Source organism: Sciurus carolinensis, chromosome 10 (genome assembly GCF_902686445.1).
Source record: "Sciurus carolinensis chromosome 10, mSciCar1.2, whole genome shotgun sequence".
NCBI lineage: Eukaryota > Metazoa > Chordata > Mammalia > Rodentia > Sciuridae > Sciurus > Sciurus carolinensis.
Window position 1 is genome coordinate 57,091,695 of NC_062222.1, and position 21,156 is coordinate 57,112,850.

Below are 21,156 nucleotides of genomic sequence, written 5' to 3' on the forward strand. Positions count from 1 at the left end.
TTAGCATCACCCGCGCTCCCCCTTTTCTCTGTCCATTACAGGTGTACTTCTCCAACCCCATCTTTACTCACATGGTTCCCTCTTCTCCTCACCTGTTCCTCCCAGTTATCTGTCAAATCTCAAGTCAGATATCACTTCCTGTATGAGGCATTCTCTGACCACCATCTCACCACCTCTTCAGATGAATCACATACCTTTTTCTACCTATAATTTCTCACAAGTACCATACACCACCTTTCCTTTGTTGTACTTGTCATACATCTATTTAGTTAACCTTATCTGTGATTATTTAATGTAGCCTCCCTTAAAGACTGCAGACCCTGCGGGGCAAGGAACCTGCCCATTTTTCTCTTATTGTTTTATCCCCAGCACTTAGTATAGTGCCTGGCCTATAACCTAGTAAGCATTTAAATTTGACAAATTCAGGAAATGGTGATACAGTTTTATGAAATACCTACAGGTAAACCCATCACCCAAGAAGCCCCAGACTATAAAGAAGGTTCACTAAATGCATTCATTCAACTAATCATTTGGAGGTCCTACTGTGTGTTCCCTTAATATAAGGTGCTAACTAATGGGGAAGCTGATTTTTGTGGGGGTAAAGGGTGATCAAAGACCACTTAAAGAATTTGACAGTGACTATAATTTTTTAAACCAAATGCAAAAACAACATGAAACTGCATAATGTTTCAATTATAACTGCATAACAATGTGTATACTAACATTTGTTAGGCCCTCTATGAATAGCGATGATGAGGTGATAGGAATGGAAAATCAATCTTTTTCCCAATATTGTAAAATTGCTTCAACAACAAGAACTTACTGTTTATTTAGTTTTGTGGTACTAAGGATCATAACTGTTTTCAATATTCTCAAATAATTAAATAATGCTACTTGAAATATGTTGAAAAAGAAAAAATTACATACATTTTTAAATTAAAAAATGGGGAAAATATCAAGAAATCAACCTCACGGAAATTTAGTTTACAAAAAAGTTAAAGCTGAAAATAAAATCTTACACTTCTCTCCCAACTTTACAGCAGTTAGAACACAAATTAAGGCACTGGAAGGAAGCACTCAATCTTCATTATTTTGCTAGCTTTACATTCAGAGCCACTGTCACTACTTAAAACCCTTTAAAAAAAAAAAAGACCCTCAATTACCTTTACACCATACCTTGACCCAGTAATTTCCCTTACAGAAAGTTAACCAAAGGAAATAAATGCAACTTTAATGCTCATTTTAGAATTACCTTTGATGGCAAAAAATTATAAAGAGAATTTAAGTATCAATATAAAATATACTGAATTATGATTCAATCATGCAAGAAAATTCTACATAGCCAACAGAAGTAATGCAACTAACTTTACATATGAGCATACAACAAAGTCTACAATGCTTTACATTTTCAAAAAACTAAGTAAACACCTGTGATCCCAGTTACTCAGGAGGTTAAGATGGGAGGATTCCAAGTTCAAGACTAGCCTGGAATGGAATTTAGTAAGACCTTTTCTTAAAATTTTTAAAAAGGGCTGGGAATGTACCTCAGTGGCAAAGCACTTGCCTATCAAGCATGGGGTCCCAGGTTCAATCCCCAGTACTGCAAAAATAAATAAATAATAATTAAAAAAAAAAAGTTAAAGGCAAAGCAGGAAAATGCACAAATATGTGGAAATTAAAAAACACACTTGTAAACAACCAATAGATTGAAAAGAACTCATAAGGAAACCATGTGCTATACTTCTTTCTGATCTGGAATGTCCCACAAAGAACTGTCCCTCATGAGGTGCTATTGAGAGGTAGTGGAACCTATAAGAAGTAAGGTCTAGTGAGAGGTCATCAGGTCATAAGAGGTGGGTCCTTGAAGGAGAAGGTGGGGCCCACTCCACTATATATTTCTCTCTTTTACTTCCCAGCCACAAGTGAGTGACTTTGCTCTACCACATGCTGCCACCATCACCTGCTACCACAGGACAAAAGCAAGGGACTGAAACCTCTAAAACTGTGAGCCAAAATAAACCTTTACTCTTTACAGGGTGATTATCTCATGCATTACAGTGACAGAAAGCTACAACACCTTGAGATAAAAAATAAAACCATCAAACACCAAGGTTTATGGGATGCAGCAAAAACAATGTTGAGGAAAGTTAACAGCTATAAACACATTATGAAACAAAGATCTCAAATCCACAGACAAAACTTTATAACTCAAGGAACCAGAAGAAGAAATATAAACAAAAAGCTAGCAGAAGGAAGACAATAATAAATATTGGAGAATATTAAGAGATTATATTTTCAATGAAACTATTTTTTAAAAAGATCAGCATAAGTAACAAACTTTAGCTACATTAAGAAAAAGAGAGAAGCAATCCCTATCAAAATACCAATGATACTCTTTGCAGAAATAAATAATCCTAAAATTTATATAGCACCACAAAAGATCCAGAATAGCCCAAAGCAACAGTAAACAAAAAGAACAAAGCTGAAGATGGCTTAATACCTGACTTCAAAATATACAAGCAGTAGCAACCAAAACCGCATGTTACTGGTATAAAAAAAACTGACACACAAGTAGAACCTGGTGGCACACACCTGCAATTCCAGCACTAGGGAGATTGAGGCAGGAGGATCAAAAGTTTGAGGCCAGCCTTAGCAATTCAGCAATGCCCTAAGCAGTTTAGTGAAATCCTGTCTTAAAATAAAAAATTAAAAGGGCTGGGGATGTGGTTCAGTGGTAAAGTGCCTCTGAGTTCAATTCCCAATATTAAAAAAAAAAAAAAAAGACACAGACCAATGAGATAGAATGGAGAACTCAGAAATAAATCCATATCTACAGACAACTGACTTTTGACGAAGACACCAAGAACACACATTAGAAAGGACAGTCCCTTCAAAAACTGATGCTGAAAAACTTGCACATTCATATGCAGAACAAAATTAGATCCTCCTCCCCCCAACCCACCATCACTCACAATATACAAAAATCATCTCAGAATGGATTAAAGACTTAAATGTAAGTAAGACATAAAACTACCAGAAGGATGCAGCAGAAACACTTCAGAACATTGGTATGACAGAATTTTCTGAATAAGACTTTCCCAAAAATACAGGAAACAAAAAGCAAAAACAGAAAAACAGTACTACATCAAACTAAAAAGCTTTTGAACAGGAAAGCAAACAAGAGAGTGAAAAGATGGCATGCAGAATAGAGGAAACTATGTGTAAACTATTCATCCCAGAGATTAATATCCAGAATATAAGAAACTCAAATAATTCAATAGCAAAAAAACAAATAATCCACTTTAAAAACAAATGACACAAATAAACACTTCTCCAAAGATATACAAATATCCAACAAATACATGAAAAAATGCTCAACATCACTGCTCATCAGAGAAATGCAAATCAAGACCACAACAATGAACTCCTACATCATCTCCCCCCATTGAGACTAGTTATCATCAGAAACACAAAAAGTAACAAATACTGAAGAAGACGCACAGAAAGATTGTAGGTGAAAATGTAAATTAGTACAGTCACTAAGGAGAACAATATGGAGATTCAGCAAAAAATAAAAATAAGGGGCTGGTGGGGTTGTGGATCAGTGGCAGAGCACTCGCCTAGCACACGTAATAAGGCACTGGGTTTGATCCTCAGCACCACATTAAAAAAATAAAAGTATTGTGTCCACCTACAACTAAAAAATATAAATAAATAAATAAAAGTAATATAATCAAGCAACCTCACTACTGGGTATATTATCAAAAGAATGGAAGAGATAGCTACACTCCCATGATTACTGCAACACTACATATAATAGTAGAGTAAAGATATAGAATCAACCTAAGTGTCAACAGATGAAGGAAGAAAGAAAATGTGGTATAAACACACAATGGAATTTTATTAAGCCATAAATATTTGTGACAACACAGATAAGCCTAGAGAACCTTATATGAAGCGAGGCACAGGAAGGCAAACACCGTGTTCTCACTCATGTGAAAGTTAAAAGTTGATCTCACAGATGTTGAGAATGAACTAATGTTTAAGCTGGGAAGAGAGTCCAGGGAAGGAGAGCACAGAGAGGTTGGTTAACAGATACAAAATTATAATTTTGTAGGAAGAATAAGTTCTAATTTTCTATAGCATAGTAGGAGATTACAGTTAACAATAATTTATACTGTTTCAAAACATCTAGAAGGGCGGATTTTAAATGTTACCAACAAAGAAATGATAAATAATGGATATGGTAACTGATCATTACACATTATACACACAAAATGAAATATCATACTGTACATATCATTATACTGTACATATCATACTGTACATATACATATAATTATATATCAATCAAAAATTTTTAAACTATATTAATCGTTTTTGTATATCAATTAAATATTTAAACTATATTAATCTTTTTTGTACATTATATATGTTACCAGTAAAAAGAGAGAAGATGCAACAAAAATAAGGAGAAACTTACAAGATCATTCTATGACATCAGCACTACACTGCCACCAAAGCCAATCAGTCACAGACAAACATCTCCTATGAACACGGAAGCAAAATCCCCATCAAAATACTAACAAACTAGAATAAAAAGCACACTGAAAAGAGTATATTCCATGACTAAGTGAGATTTACTCCTGGAATTCAGGGGTAAATAGTTCAACATACAAGCATCATGTAATACACACACATATATGTACATATACACATTATATATTATATGTAATATTATATGTATTGAATATATAAATACATAGTCATTAACTGGATGAAGAACAAAATCACTTAATCATCTCAACTGAAGGAGAAAAAGCAAGACAAGATTATTGAACACAAGAAAAAAGTAAACTACGTCAACATAATAAAGGTTATGTATGAACAGCCACAGCTAACATCAAATTCAATGGTGAAAGACTGAAAGCTTTTCCTCTATGACCAGGAATAAAACAAATATAACAGCTCTCACCGCCTCTATTCACCACTGTTTTCAAAGTCCTAGCGAGAACAGGTATGAGAAAGAAAAAAAAGCATCCGAAAAGGAGGTACAACTATCTCTATTCGCAGATAACCTGATCTTGTATCTTAAAAGCTCTAAAGATTCCACCAAAAAAAAAAAAAAAAGTGTTAGATCTAATAAACCAATCCAACAAAGTTGGATCAACATGCAAAATATCATAAACTTCTACATACTAATAAGTAACAAATGGACAAGTAAATTAAGACAATGCAATTCACAATAGCATTAAGAAGAATAAAATACTTATGAATATACCTAACCAAGGAGATGAATGAGGTATATAGACCGAAAACTACAAAACATTCCCAAGAAAACTAGACACAAAAAATGGAAAGTCAGTCCATGTTCATGGATTTAAAAACATAATGTTAAGATGTCAATACTACACAAAGTCATCTACAGATTCAACACAATCCTTATCAAAATCACAAATGGTATTTTTTGCCAGGCACAGTGGCGCATGTCTGTAATCCCAGTGGCTTGGGAGGCTGAGGCAGGAAGATCATGAGTTCGAAGTCAGCCTCAGCAACTCAGCAAGAACCTGTCTCTACATAAAATATTTAAAAAAGACTGGGGATGTGGCTCAATGGTTAAGTACCCCTGGGTTCAATCCCAGGTATCAAAAAAAAAAAAAAAAAAAAAACACATGTTTTGTAGAAATTGAAAATTCTCTCAAATAACATTTTAAAAAGAGCAAAGTTGGAAGACTCACACATACTGATTTCAAAAACACATTATGCAGCCACAGTAATCCAATGTGGTCCTGGCATAAGAACAAATAAACCTCTACAAATATGGCCGAATGATCTTTAACAAGGATACCCAGATGGCTAAGTGGGATAAAGGAGTCTCTTCAACAAATGCTGCTGGAAAAATGAATATCCACATGCAAAAGAAGGAAGATGCACTTTATCCTACATCATAGACAAAAAAATTAATTCAGAATGGATTAAAGATATAAATGTAAGAACCAAAACTATAAAACTCCCAAATGAACATAAGGGGACAACTTTATGACACTGTATTTGACAATGATTTCTTAGAACTGACACCAAAAGTGCAGGCAACAAAAGCAAAACTGGACAAACAGGATTACATCAAATGTTAACTTTTATTCAAAGGACACAGGGAGTATAATGAAGAAAAGACAACCTACAAAGGTAGGGCAAGGATTTGCAAATCTAATATGATACAGAGTTCACATCTAGATTATGTTTTTAAAAAGCCTACAAATTAACATAAAAGACAAAAAATTCAATTAAAAAGTAGGTAAAGGACTTAGGTAGACATTTCCCAAAGATGATACATAAAGAGCCAACAACTGTATGAAAAGGTGCTAATATCACTAGCCAAAATTACAATGAGACATCACCTCACACTCATTGGGGTAATTGATTACTACGAAACAAGTGTTGTGGGGATGTGGTTCAACTGGAACACGTGTACACTATAGGAACTATAAAATAATTCAATTCAATCACTACTGAAAACACTATAGTAGTTAGTCAAATAATTAAAAATTGAGCTATCATATGATCCAGCAATCCCACTTCTGAGTATGCATCTACAAGAACTGAAAGTAGGTACTCAGAGATATTTACATACCCATGTTCATAAGCACCATTCATAATAACCAAGAGGTTGAAACAATCCAAATGCCCAAAGAATGATATGAACAAAATATGATGTATACACACAATGAAATAGTATGTAGCCTTTAAAAGGAAAATTATTCTGTCAGATGCGACAAAATGAACTAACCTTGCAAAGCAAATAACAAAAGGAAATAGATATCATTCCACTTGTAAAAGGTAGGTGAAGTAGTCAAAGAAAGAAGAATGGTGACTACCAGGAGGCAGGGAGGGGGTGAGGAGAGCCAAGGAGAGGTATTTAATGAAACAGGATTCCAGTTATACAAGATGAAAAAGTTTTGGAAGTCTGCTTCACAACAATGGAGATGCATTAACCACTACTGGATTGTACCGAGTACTTAAAATGGTTAAGATGATAATGGTTACTTTTTTAAAAGACATAAAAACAACTGTATATAATTTAGAGCAGTGATTATATTTTTGTTTTGAAAGAATAAAAACAATAGCTAACGTGGGAGTGTTTATAAACACTGACTTAGGGATTTACCACTTACTAACTGTTAATTCTCACAATAAATCTAAGAGGTAGGTACTATTATTACAAACACCCCATTCTAAAGATAAGAAAACTGCAGTACAGATTAACATGTCCAGAAAACACACAGCTAATTAATGGCAAAGCCATGCAGACCGGCTTGAAACAGTATCAATGTTTTTAAGCTCCATATAACACACATTCAAAAGTCTGGACAGATAATAAACCAAACTGTAAGATGTTTTTAAAATGCTGAGATTATGATAGTTTTAACTTTATATACTACTATATTAAATTTTGCAAAGATAATGAATGTACTGTATCTTATAATGAAAAACAATAAAAGATGTTTACATTTTGGGGGAAAAAAAGAAGTATTCAATGGAACAAGGCCTCTATTCCCACTAACAATCCATTCATTTCCATATATTTCTACATTGCCATACTTGTGCTCTTCACTAAAGTAAAGGTTTTCTACTTGCCATACACACATGCCTAAACTTTCTCCTACTTCCATAAACACATCCATCCCCTGGAGGGATTGTTCTCTCCTCTACCTTAAAACACGCCTTTTTATTTATCTACCTATTTATTTTATTCACATACCTACTTTTTTATCAAAATTCAGTTCTTAATTCATCTACTTCTGGAAGTCTTTAAGAGTCTGTCATTACCTATCCCATTTTTCAACTATTTAGTGTGGTACTTGAAAAACTGCCCTCTTTGCTGTCTTATGCTCTCCACATCTGAAAAGTTCCTTAGGACATCACTTCCCTTCTCCTAGAGGCAAGGACATTCCAATACCAAGATCTGGCACTTTTTAAATAAAATAATTTTTATTGCTACACAAAGGACATACTTAAGTAAAACTGGTTTCATTACTACAAAGCAATACAGAATATAACACTGGTACAGTATGGAGCTACTGCCTTGATTTATGCTAAGAAACCAGCAGTTTTATCCACCACTTTCACAAAACAACAACAAAAGATATATGCGTCTAATAGACATTGCTACCAGAAACCAGGAACTGCTTAGAAATAGATTTACTCCAGATCTAGGGTAGGAAACATACAAGGTAAATCAGATTTGTCTTGTACCAGAAAGAGAGGCAATCAGAAACTAATGGAGGAGGCTCAGAAGAAGTCAATTTAAAGATGGTACCACTGAACAAATAAGACAATTTGAACATCAAAAAAAAGTCACTAACCAGAAAAATTTAAAAAACAACAAAAATATTTGTAACCACTGAAGTGACTAGGAAACTACCCTTCCCTGTCTTTCTAGTAGGAATATTAACACTACCATTTTAGGTGGCATACTTCTTTTATCAATTGATTAGAAAAATCCTGCCTTACTGAAGAAAAAAAAATTCAGTTACTAAAAAACAGAACTGGAGCAAAATCACCACTTGCAGCCCCCAATGAAATAATTATCAAGCAAGAAATATCAAATATGCTAAAACCACTTAAAGACTACTGAAGAAATGCATATTTCTACAGTGCCAGAGTATCATCCCACAGATTATTTGCAAAGTGAAAGATATACATTTACAATGATTTGCCAGCACCTTCTTCACCAAGTGATCAAATTTAGAACCATTAGGACTGGAATAAACCAAGCATTCTGTGTCTCCTGACATGATGCAATATGAAAATACACAGTATTATCTATGAACTTCATCAATGTTTACCTAGAATCTAACTGGGCATTTTGACTTAATTTCTGATTTACAGAAAATGCAAGAGAGATAGCCAGATACGGTGTTGTACACCTGTGTATCCAGTGACTCGGGAGGCTGATGCAAGAAGAGATGGCAAGTTTGAGGCCAGCCTTGGCAACTTAGTGAGATCATCTCAAAATAAAATATAAAAGGGCTGGGAGGGCTGGGGATATAGCTCAGTCGGTAGAGTGTTTGCCTTGCAAGCACAAGGCCCTGGGTTCGATCCCCAGCACTGCAAAAAAAAAAAAAAAAAAAGGGGGGGGGGGGGGCTGGGGACCTAGCTCAGTAGTAGGGAACCCCTGGGTTCAATCCCCAGTACCACAAATATATATACGCACACACACACACAAAGGCTAAAAGAACAAGTAAAGACACTATGAGAAAATAATCAGATAATCCAAAATGTATGACGTTTATTTAGACATAGTGGTGCACACCTGTAATCCCACCTATTTCACAGGTCAAGACAGGAGGATTACAAATTCAAGGCTATCTTTGGTACCCTAAAGGATGTTGTTTCTCTGCACCTACTAGAAGAAAATGTAGGTCCAAATCTCCATCATGTTGGCTTAGGAACCAAATTCCTCAACAAGACTCCTAAAGTAAAGAAATCAAGAATCAGTGAATAGGATTTTATCAAACTTAAAAAGCTTCTTCACAGCAAAGGAAGTAATCAAGAACATGAAGAGAGTCTACAGAATGGGAGAAAGTCTTTGGCACCTACACCTCAGATAAAGAGCATTAATCTCCAGGATAAAGAACTCAAAAAACACCAAAAATAAACCAAATAACCCAATCAAAAAAATGGGCAAAGGAAGTGAAGAGATGCTTCACAGAAGAAATATGAATGGTCAAAAAAATATGAAATAATGTTCAACATCACCAGCATTTAGAGGAAATGCAAATTAAAACTACACTGAGATTTCATCTCATTCCAGTCAGAATGGCAATGATCATGAATACAAGTAACAATAAATGTTGGCAAGCATGTGGAGGAAAAGGTACACTCATACATTGCTGGTGGGATTGCAAATTGGTGCAACTACTCTGGAAAACAGTATGGAGATTCTTCAGAAAACTTGGAATGGAACCACCATTTGACTCAGTCATCCCACTCCCAGACATATACCCAAAGGACTTAAAAATCAGCATACTATAGTGATGTGGTCACATCAATGTTCATAGCAGCTCAAATCACAATAGCTAAGATATGGAACCAATCTATGCCCTTCAACAGATGAATGGATAAAGAAAATGTGGTACATATACACAATGGAATATTACTCAGCAATAAAGAAGAATGAAATTATGGCATTTGCTGGCAAGTGGATGGAACTGGAGACTATCATGCTAAGTGAAATAAGCCAATCCCAAAAAAACTAAAGGTTGAACGTTCTCTCTGATATGTGGGTGCTAACTCACAACAGGCAGGGAGGAGGGAGGAGTCAAGGTTCATAGAAATGCATGGAGGGTGGGGGCAAGGGAGGGGAGATGGGAAAGGGAAAAGACAGTAGAATGAACCAGACATAACTTTCCTTTGTGCATGTATGAATACATGACCAGTGTAACTCTACCTCACGTACAAACAAGAATGGGAAATTATACTCCATATATACATGTCAAAATACATTCTACTGTCATTTATAAAAAAAAAATTTTTTTAAACAAATTTTTTAAAAGGCCCTGTCTCAAAATAAAACGGGCAGCAATGTAGCTCAGTGTTTGTCTAACTGGGTTCAATCCCCAGTACTGAGGAGGAAAAAAAAAAAAAACCTAATGTGTAATATTCTATAAAACAAATGACTGGTGTCTTCAAAAAGTTAAATACAGATGAAATACAGATAAGAGGACAATTCTCAATTGAAATAGTCAAGAGACATGACAACCAAGTACTATGAGAACTGATAAGATTCTGATTTTAAAAATGCTTTTATAAAAGATGCTGGGGGCAATTGCTGGGGCAATTGAGATACTTGAATAGGATTGGCTATTAGACAGTATTAGGGAATTCTTATTAATTTTCTTAGGTGTAATAACAGTAATATAGTAAGAAAGATGAGAAGATGCATGCTATTTAATGAATGCAATGCCATGTAATCTGTGGAATTCTCAAATGTATCTCAACAAATGCACACATACAAGTACACATAAATTAAGCAAAGCAAAGTGGCACTTTAAGGCGATGTGTTACTAATTGTATACTGCGGTTAGTTACACCAGTTGAGTACCCCTTACTCAAACTGGCCAGGAACAGTTGTGGCAACATTTGCTCAGACTTCTCTGGTTTAACATTACTAATCCAGAAACTCAAATGTGAAAGGCTCTGAACTCTGAGACTTTTTGAGGATTATGTTGATACTCTAAGTTTCAGATTTCAGATTTAAATTAAGGATGCTCAACCTGTATTATTCTTCAAACTTTTCTATTTGTTTGAAAATTTTCATAAGATGCTAGGGAAACTCAATATTAAGTTTTTTAAAATTCAGGAAAAAACTCCGTATTTATAACTTTGACTACCACTTTCTTGGCATTTGTTTTTAAGTACTTCCTGTCTATACAAGTATAACATAAGCTACTTGAGGATATGCAAACTTTTTTTAAGTTTTTCCAAGTTAATGAATATGAAAATAGCCCAATAAATGCTGCTATTCCTAAGCAACACAATAGCTAACTGACCAAATTTTTTTAAAATTCTGTATTATCAAAATACCCAAGATAGGAAACTGTAATAATATATTAATATAAATACTATGTATTACAGAATATATAATATAAACTTTCAGATAATAGAAGTACACTTATAACCACTTGGAAAACAATTTGTCATCATCAAAGTAAAACTGAAGACATATCCTGTGACCCAAGAATTCTTCTCCTATATGTATCCCCAAAATAAACTCGCACACAAGCATCAGGCATTAGCTGCAAGCATGTTTAGGGCAGCACTGTTTATAGTAGCAAACAGCCCAAATTTCTATTAACAAAAGAACAAGTAAAGTATAATACATTAATTCACTGGAATACCAAATAACAATGCAGTGATTTCATTTATAAAACTTTTAAAACATAAAAACTGTAATAATATGTTATTTAAGGACTCAAACATGGAAAAGCAAATGAAAGATAAACACAAAATTCAGGATATGGAGTACCTGACACATAGGGAAGTAAGGGACATATAGGAGCCTTATTTTTTACTTGTTTTCCTGTAATGTTCTTTTTAATAAGTTATGGTATACAGGCATTTACTGCAGCACGGCATATGAATGAACTACTAATTTTTTAAATTTTTCTCAACACCGAAAAAATAAACACAAATCCTGATTTTAAGTACTTAAGACTTCAATTCAAAAGCAATACTAAATTACTCATGTAATAACTGAATTTATTTTTTTCTACATTTGTTTAGTCATGAATGGCACAAAGTTATCAGTATTCAAATGACCAACCCAGTTAACGATATCAGAGAAAAAAAGTCATGTCATTTCTAAAACTTAGTGCCCTCATATTTACCTATTTTACTGGCTGATTTAAACTTGAAACTTGATGGAAGAAACTTGGTTACCTTCAAAATCTGATACAAAGGGCTGCCTTTGGCACTTAAGTCAGAATAATTAAATACAGAATTACAATATGGAGAGGTCTTTTATTACTTACCACTTTATGATGGCAAAGGAAATTGCTAAAGTTTTTTTTTTTTTTTTTTTTTGGTACCAGGATTTTGAACCAGGGCACTTAACCACCAAGACACATCCCCAGTCCTTTTTATTTTTCATTTTGAGACAGGGTCTCTAAGTTGCTGAGGATGGTTCTGAACTTATAATCCTGTCTCAGCCTCCCAAGTCATAGAATTACAGGCATGCCACCACACCCAGCTTAAAGTCCTAATTTTATTTGCTATTTAAACCTAACTTCCCTAGAGGATTGAGTTTATGATCCAGATAAATGGCACACTAGCTGATAGCACACCCCAGCTGATTAGGTTTTGGGGAATGCTTTCCAAGATACACATAACAGCTCTGGCACGGCAGGATAAAGTCTCTATTTGGCATGAAACAGGTACCTGGAGACAAAACTAGGAAAAAACGTATTTACAATATGTAATGCAGGAGATATTTCACAGGGTCCCTCTCGCAGGTTTAACTAAAGCTGCCAAACATACTCAGTGAGGAAGGCAGGCCTGGTTCATAAAAGTATTTTGAATTGTTGTTTATTAAAAACCAGAGATAAGACTGGCACTAAATGAAGCAATCAAAATAAAAAGACATAACTGTTGGGCTGTGAGCACTACATACTCAAGCATGAATAAAAGAATGCTTCAAGTTAAACTGAGGTCAGGAGAGCTGAGTTCAGGATCAAGCAGAAAAAAATCATAATAATACTTACATCCTATTAAGTTAAAACTTCACTATGAAGAGAAGTCCTGTGGTTGTTCTATAAAGTACTATTACTTATGTTTCATCTACCTAAACAGGTTTGTTATTAACAAAAAAGGAAATTCCTCATCAATACAGAAGCAGTCACCATGCCAGTGCTTCTTCTTATCACCTAAAGTTGGGTAGCATTTAAAGCTCAGCCATGCAATTACATCTGTTCCAACCAAACTTACTAAACTATAAAAATTTTGCAAATATGCCAAACCTGAAAAAACTCACCTAAAAAAAAACCTTTTCAACCCACAATCTAAGTGAATAGGAGATTGTCTCCATTGTAATGGCCTTAAATTTCCAAAACGATAACTCGAGAGTTAAGACTTGTATAACTTCTGATTCCTCCCAACAAAAATAAGGTTCACTATTACAAGTTCTATGATAAGTATAATTCATGACAAAAACTCACTGACCACCAGAAGGCTCTTGAACCAACAATAATCCACTAACTATTCTGTGAGAACTATGTTCATGATAAGGACATAGAATCAGTTTGGGTGGTTCCACCTGGGTTCATGTATCAGTTCTATTATTCTACACTCATAAATAAATAAAAATTACTTAAATTTTATAAGAACTTATTAAAGAGTAAACAGCAGCTTAAAAAAGTGGGGAAAAAACTAAATTCAATCATCAGTGAATAAATGACAGTATTCAAATAAATCTACTTCATCCTTTACAGAAGATAACATAAAATGTAACTATGACCTGATACTCCCAATATATCATTTAAAATAAAAGACTGAGAAAATCCCCTACAATTATGTATATCATAGCACTAGCAAAAACATATATAAATGTATGCACATAAATATAAGAATATGCAAACATGTTCATAAGGATAAACACTAAAAAGTTCCCAGAAATTATCCCTGCATAAATAATTGTTTTTAACCTGCATTTTTTTTTTGCAATAAACAATTAGTGAGGTTATTTGTTTAAAAAGAAATCTACCCTTTTATGCCTCTGTCCTATTCTTTTACTTACAAACTCTGACAGTTGTACCCAAATTCACCTAACTTACAGCAGTGTTGAGTAATGTGAGGAATTCAAAGAAAATGCCTAGAAATTTAAAAAACACAATATGGAATATCTCTACTGATGATAAAGACAAGTTCCAGAAACACACTGCATTGTCAGGAACTTTGTTGCTAAAAAAGAAACAGTTTCAGTGGGTTGGGTTACATTTCAAAGATGCTGCATGTCTGAACAGTGTTCCTTCCTCACCTTCAACTTCAACCTACAAGATGCTCACCCAGACTTTCTTTCTGAAGAGCGAGTTAATCACATTACTTTACCACTGCTTCTTTCAAAGAACTTGAAACAAGAACCTGTCCAAATGTTCATAAATAAATAATACTTCCCTTCAAACATTTTTATACCTTCCTTAGGTATAAAATTAACTGATTTTAATAGTGTTACATATAGGCTGTAGGCATAACAAAATCATTTACAGAACACTATGCTAGGCGCTTGGCGTGCTCTCTTACTCACTCTTCCCCTCAACTCCAAGAAGATGCTCCATAAGATGCTTACAATTCAGAAGACACTGTATCCAAGGTCATGAGAATAAAGATTTAAGCCCAGGTCAGATTCCAAAATTACATTATATTTACTATCTTTCTCTCTCTCTCTCTCTCTCTCTCTCTCTCTCTCTCTCTCATGGTGTGGGGTGGGTTGGGGACATGTCTCTCACTATGCTACCCAGGGTAGGAACAACTCTTCCTCCTCAGCTTCTCAAGTAGCTTGGACTACAGGTGTGTGCCCACCTTTACTATCTCTTTTTCTAATGCCTATTAAGTATAAACAGTTACATATCACTCAGGTCCTTTCTAGCTAATACTTTAACTCAGGACAAGAAAGCAAGCAGCACAGGACAGTTGCTAAACTAGCAGCTAAAAAATTAAAAGAAATTAAATTCAATCACAAGTGAGTAAGTAAATGACAGTACATCCTTAGCCCAACATTTTATTCAGTCTTTATAAAGGATAATGCAAATGCAGAATTCTTTGCTTTCCATAGCAAGTCAATTGTTCTTTTTTTAATTTACTGAACGTGACCTGCTGTGCACAAGACACTTCATAATATACAAAAATGAGGACTATCTCCAAAAAACTGTTACACACTGAAAAGAAGGCATATACAAACTACTCTTAATTTAATAAGAATTAATACTTCAAGAAACACAATCAAATATTGAGAACTTTTGGAAAGTTCAATTTCAAGTAAAATGGGTTTTACTCCTAAAGAAGAAGTCTTCTTAAAATTAAGCTCCTGGATTAAAATATCTCTACCTTCTTAAACATAAAACCCAGTGTAACAATAAATGCTAATACTTATCAAGTTTGTGTTAAGTGCTTTACATACTTGGCATTTAGTCTTCACCAATATCCTAAGTACTACTAATGGTTCCATTTTAAAAAGAAAACATAAAAACAAAGTTTACTTGCCCAAAGTTACCTAGCTAGTAAAGGGAGCAGTTGTAACTCATGCAGCAGTCTACCGTCTATTATTCTGCCTTTTGACACTTTTATTCATTGATTCAAACATATGTTGACCACTTGTTACACAGAGTATCATTAGAAAATGAGCACAGAATAATGAACAAGATAGTTTATTCATGAAGTTCACCTTTTGATTGAAAGATATTAATATCTGTTTTCTAATAAGGTAATTATGAGCTTATAAAAAGTTACAAAGGAAATAAACAGGTGATATGACAAAATAACTGGAAAAAGTGTACACATTTTATGATGTTAAAGAAAGGCCTCTTAGAGTTGTGTTCTATTTGTTCCCAAAGACAGGTGAGACAGGCTAGGGACAGAGAGAAGACAGGTCACTCCTAGCGAAAATGATCAGAGAAGTGGCAAGGGTAAGTCTTAGTTTCAGCACAGATGTGCAAACAGGCTTAGGAAAAGTTACAGTGACTTAAGTCTCAAGCTAGGATTGAAATAACTATGATATCAGATGACAAATGACATTTTGGATAAGGAAAGACTACAAAGATATCCTCTGAATGGCACAAGAGAATAAGGCTAGACACAAGAGATACCCTAATTGTGGAGAAAGAATTCTGAAAGCAATGGGAACTCTATTATGAGGATAAGCATAATCAGACTGTGGGAAAAATAACTTCTATACAAAAGTCTTGTTTTGGTTGTTTGGGTTTTTTTGGTTTTGGGTGTTTTGGGGGGGTTTTGTTTGTTTGTTTGCAGTGTGTGTGCAAGGTGGGGAATTACAGCAAAGAAATTAATGAAGAGGCTACAGTAACTACAACTGACTGTGACAAATTTTAAAAAGTGACCATAGGGGGTGGTTGATAAGAATGAAAAAAGCTGAGAGCCACTCTGGATATGTCTGTGTAAGAAATACACATGCAAAATCCAATACGGAGTTCCCCCAATTCTACAATATAAATAAGCCCTGCATGCTTTCACCAATGTGTCTGACATTTGTCCACAAATGATTCAATATTCTTTCTGACAGTTACACTTGATGAATATGGCTTCCTAGTATTTTTTTAAATTTCTAAAAGAGAAGTGTCAGTACATATTCATTTATCATCACAAATATGTCATCAAATTTTAAATATGGTGTAAACCACATTATTCTACTCACATAGTACACAAATTTTCAAAAGCAAACTATTGTTTTTTTGCTTTAAGTCCAGGTGCTACATAGGCCTTAACAAATTAGAAAACCTTAAAGAATCAACAGGACCTGTGGCAGGTTTAGCATGTTGAGTAGCCCCAATGCTATTTTTAGCTCAAGCAACATTTCTTCATGTGCAAGTTTTTCCAAATGATACCAACAAGGTCAAGGATCATATCCCTATCTAAAAACAAGACCTACATAACTGCTAAGATCTCTCACAATGGCTTATCTAACAAGTGTTATGACCTTATGACCTGATTTTATTTGTATTTTTACTTTTACATAACCATTTTTTAATATATTTCATGTCTGAAAATACTTATTTGTATTAATACATTGTTTTCATTCTTATTTACACTTTATATATGGCAGCGTGAAATTCCACTATCATCCTTTTAAAAACAAAAAGTCTTATTTTGTACCAGCACTTCACGTTGAAATGGTAATTTAGGTCTCCGGACATCGTACTGAAATGCATAAGGAAAACTATCATACCCCTGAACAAACGCTGGAGCTCAGAGAGATTAATTAAATTAACTTTTCTAATTCAAGATCTCACAGAAATTGGCAAGGACAGCACCAACATCAGACCTCTGAACTCTAGACTCACACTCCTCTCCCCCCAGGAAACTACCAATTTAATACTTGAATATCTATGTGCCTCTCTTCAACAAACCTAGACTAAGAACCGAACTACTGCCGCCTTGCCATTATTCTGAGTCTCAAAATGCAGCAGAAACATTAGCATTCTTCCGTAAACACAAACACTGGACCACACGTTTCAGTCAGTACCCCATTCATCGCTGGGTTTGCCCCACTGCACAAAACTTACTAAAATACCCTAGGGCCTTAAAGCAAAAACCCTCAACGGAGCTGTCCTTTTCACTCCGTGGGAAATTCAGTCATGGAGAGAAGTGACTCACCCCGTTAAGGTTTTCTAAATTAATAATTTTGGATGCCGAAAGAATGAATTACACAAACCCCTTTTTACCCCCACCCCGAAGTTACCCGAGTGTCAAAAATGCGGTAGTAAAACACAAAGAAGCGGGGCTGGGTCTCGCTTTGCTCTTCTCTGTGAAGCCAGCTGTCCTGAGGCAACCCACTCCTCCAAGTCCAGCGGGTCGCTTCCGCCCCTTAAACCAGCGGGCACCAGCGACGGCCCGGTCCGCATCCCCCACGCCAGACCAGAGTCCGGCCGGGAAGACGGCTTAGCCACCTCGGGCTGTCCCTTCTCCCCTACCTGCACGGGGCTAGGCGGTCCACACCTGGCGTCACCGCCCCCGCGCGGGATGCGCGGCCGGAACCAGCCCCTTAACGCGTCGCCCTGGGGCTGCCCGGCCACCCGGGGCAAGTCGGCTTCCGCCCTCAGCTCGCATGGCCGCGGCGGACCGCGCCCCCGCCCCCGCCCGCGTCCCGAGTCCCCAGGGCCCCAGAACCACAGTGCCCGGAGGGGGCGGCGGCGGCGGCGGGGGTGGGGTAAGACGAAGCGCAGCCGCGGAAAGAGGAGGAGCGCAACCCGAACCACCGCGAGGGCGGGAGGGGAAACGAAGGCAGAGGAGGAAGAGGGTCCGCAGAGGAGGCGGCGCTCCGGGGAGCGGGGTCTACCTGCGAGCAGAAGTACGAGCCCTGGATGCCCAGCTTGATGCAGGTGGGACACTGGAGCTTGGCCTCGCTGCTGCAGCCGTCCGTCTCGCACACCCGCGTCTCCACGGCCGCCATGCTGCCTGCCTGCCGGAGGAGCACCTCACCGAGGAAGAGGGAGGGAGGGAGGAACCGCAGGGCGAAGGGGAGGAGAGAGCGAGCAAGCCGGGGGAGGAGCTCGGCCCGCTGCGGGCCTGGGCGCGGAAGAGGGAGGAGCGCAGGCCTGGCCCGGACCACGCTGCGCGCTCCGCCCCCGCCCAGCGCGCGCAGCTGGCGCCCCGCCCCCGCCTGCGCCCCGCCCCCGACCGCGCCCGCGCCCCGCCTTCCCCCGCCTCCGGGGCTGTGCGCTAGTCTAGGCTGCAGGGCAGTCCAGCCTCGATTTCTGCTGGTGGGGTGCAGTTCTGCGTCTGTGCGCAGCGAAAGCGACCTATCTGCTAGGGACTGTGAAGGCCAGGTGGTGTCTGCGAAGAGAGGCGGTCACACCGCGCCCTCTCGGTTCCTTGGGAGACACTTAACCAACGTCCTTCCTGACCAGGACTCAGGAGCTCTGTACGTCTCCACACTCAGAGGCAGAGGAAAAGGGCGCTCCGCTCTTCTGCTTTGGTTCGACCCGCCGCTCCATGGATCTGTTTCTCACCGATCGTGTTTGTTTGTTCTGAGGCCTAAGGACCACCGCTTGCCACAGAAAGGAGAATCACAGAGCTGTCAGTGAGGCGGCGAGCTGGGGTTTGCATCTGTCCTGCCATTTTTTACTTTTTTTTTTTTTTTTTTTAATTTTACACACAACACCACCACAACCCACCGTTCAAAATGTATACTGCTAGTAATAGTAACAACTACCAGATATCAATACACTTAATTCTTGTATTATCCTAATTAACTACGTAAGAAGTAAATAGGAAAAAAATGTGTTAATCTTGAAATATCAGAGTTGAGAGAAGTTTTAAGGGTTATCAAATGCAAACCTGTTGCCTTAAAACTTCAACTACATTCCAGATCTGCCATTTTCTAAGTTGTGCTTGAATACCTGTGTCACAAGGGAAGAGAAACAAATATTTATTGATCACCAACTAAATGCCGTGAACTTTGTTATTTTTTTAACTTTCATATACCAGAAAAGCTCACATGACTTTCATTAAACTGTTTTGCTTTATAAGCATTACATGTAAGGTAATAAAATCAAGTAATAAAAATGTTTGTATAAACATAAGCAAAAACTCAACAACTATATGTGTGTATATACATGTGGGTATATGACATTTGTATATGTATATATAAAATATTTTTCTTAAAAATTGAACCTTGTCTTGAATGAGTATTGTCCCTAAGTACTCGTTTACCACCTAATTATAGTGGCTACATAGTACTGGATAGTTACTGAACCAAATCCACTAATAACAGAAACTTCCATTATTTTTAATAGTTCTATACCATAAGGCTTCAATGAATATCATTTTAGTTAGACCTCTGCATACATCCTTATGTAAGATATATTCTTAAAAGTGGAATTGCTGCATCAAAGGATTTTTACTGTCTGTTGTTCTTTATATGGTTTGCCCTGTTTTTACATAGCTCATTGTAATTCGCTAAAGAACATTTATCATTTAAAAATGAAAGGTAGTGGGCTGGAGTTGTGGCTTATTTGCAGAGCACTTGCCTGACGTTTGAGGCACAGGATTGAATTCTCAGCACCACAAGTAAATAAAAAAAAAAGATCCATTGACAACTAATATATATGTGTGTGTGTGTGTGTGTGTGTGTGTGTATATATGAAAAAGTTTTTAAAAAGAAAGTTTACAATGGAGAAACCTGGCAGATTCTCTTGTAATAATGTTATCAAAGTCAAAATCACCACTAAAGAGCAAATTGATTTTATACCTCTCCTTATGTGAACCCAGAAGAATGCAGTATGTTTTTTGTGTCATTCCTGCCAAAAATGCAGGAATGGATTCTAATCATGAGGATATATCAGACAAACCCAAACTGAAGAGTCTGTGGTATATTTGACCTAGGTTCTTCATAATACCAGTGTTCCAAAAGCTGTTCCAGATCCAAGGAGACAAAAGAGACATGATCAGATGCAAGCATGATCATGGGTTAGAATTTAGACCACAAGGGGGAAAAAAATGTTTCCTTTAGAAAGGAAATTTAGGTTGCAGTATTTCCTCATAATCATCTGACTTTGACAATTATGGTGTACTTAACTATACATTGTGTGTGTTTATAATGAGAAAGAGAAAATGAATAAAATGAATGTGATAGAGTAGGGTACTTGCTGGATGCTCATGGTACTTGCTGCAGGTCCAAATCAAATTGTGTGTAACCCTGGATTACCTCTACTCTCGGTATTCTTTATGTCTATGCCTTAACCCTCTGGCAATAGCTAACTGCTCCTGGTTTTCTGAATACATAATGCTGTTTCATTCTTTCATGTACTTTCACATGCTATTTCCGTTTACCTGGACTGCCTTTTCCCATTTGATGGGCATAACTTTATTATTACTTTTTTAATGTGGAGCTGAGGAACAAACTCTGCCTCACATGTGCTAGGCAAG

The 21,156-nt window shown here is 36.7% G+C and overlaps 1 protein-coding gene across 1 annotated transcript in view; it reads right to left on the reverse strand.

Annotated features, from left to right (window-relative positions):
• Positions 1-18,754, reverse strand: part of Metap1 (methionyl aminopeptidase 1) — a 65,482-nt gene extending 46,728 nt beyond the window's left edge. Inside the window, exon 1 of the mRNA XM_047566718.1 lies at positions 18,566-18,754. Within this exon, the coding sequence (XP_047422674.1) occupies positions 18,566-18,679 (114 nt within the window). The 5' untranslated portion in view covers positions 18,680-18,754. The remainder of the gene's footprint in view (positions 1-18,565) is intronic.
• Positions 18,755-21,156: the final 2,402 nt, after the last annotated feature.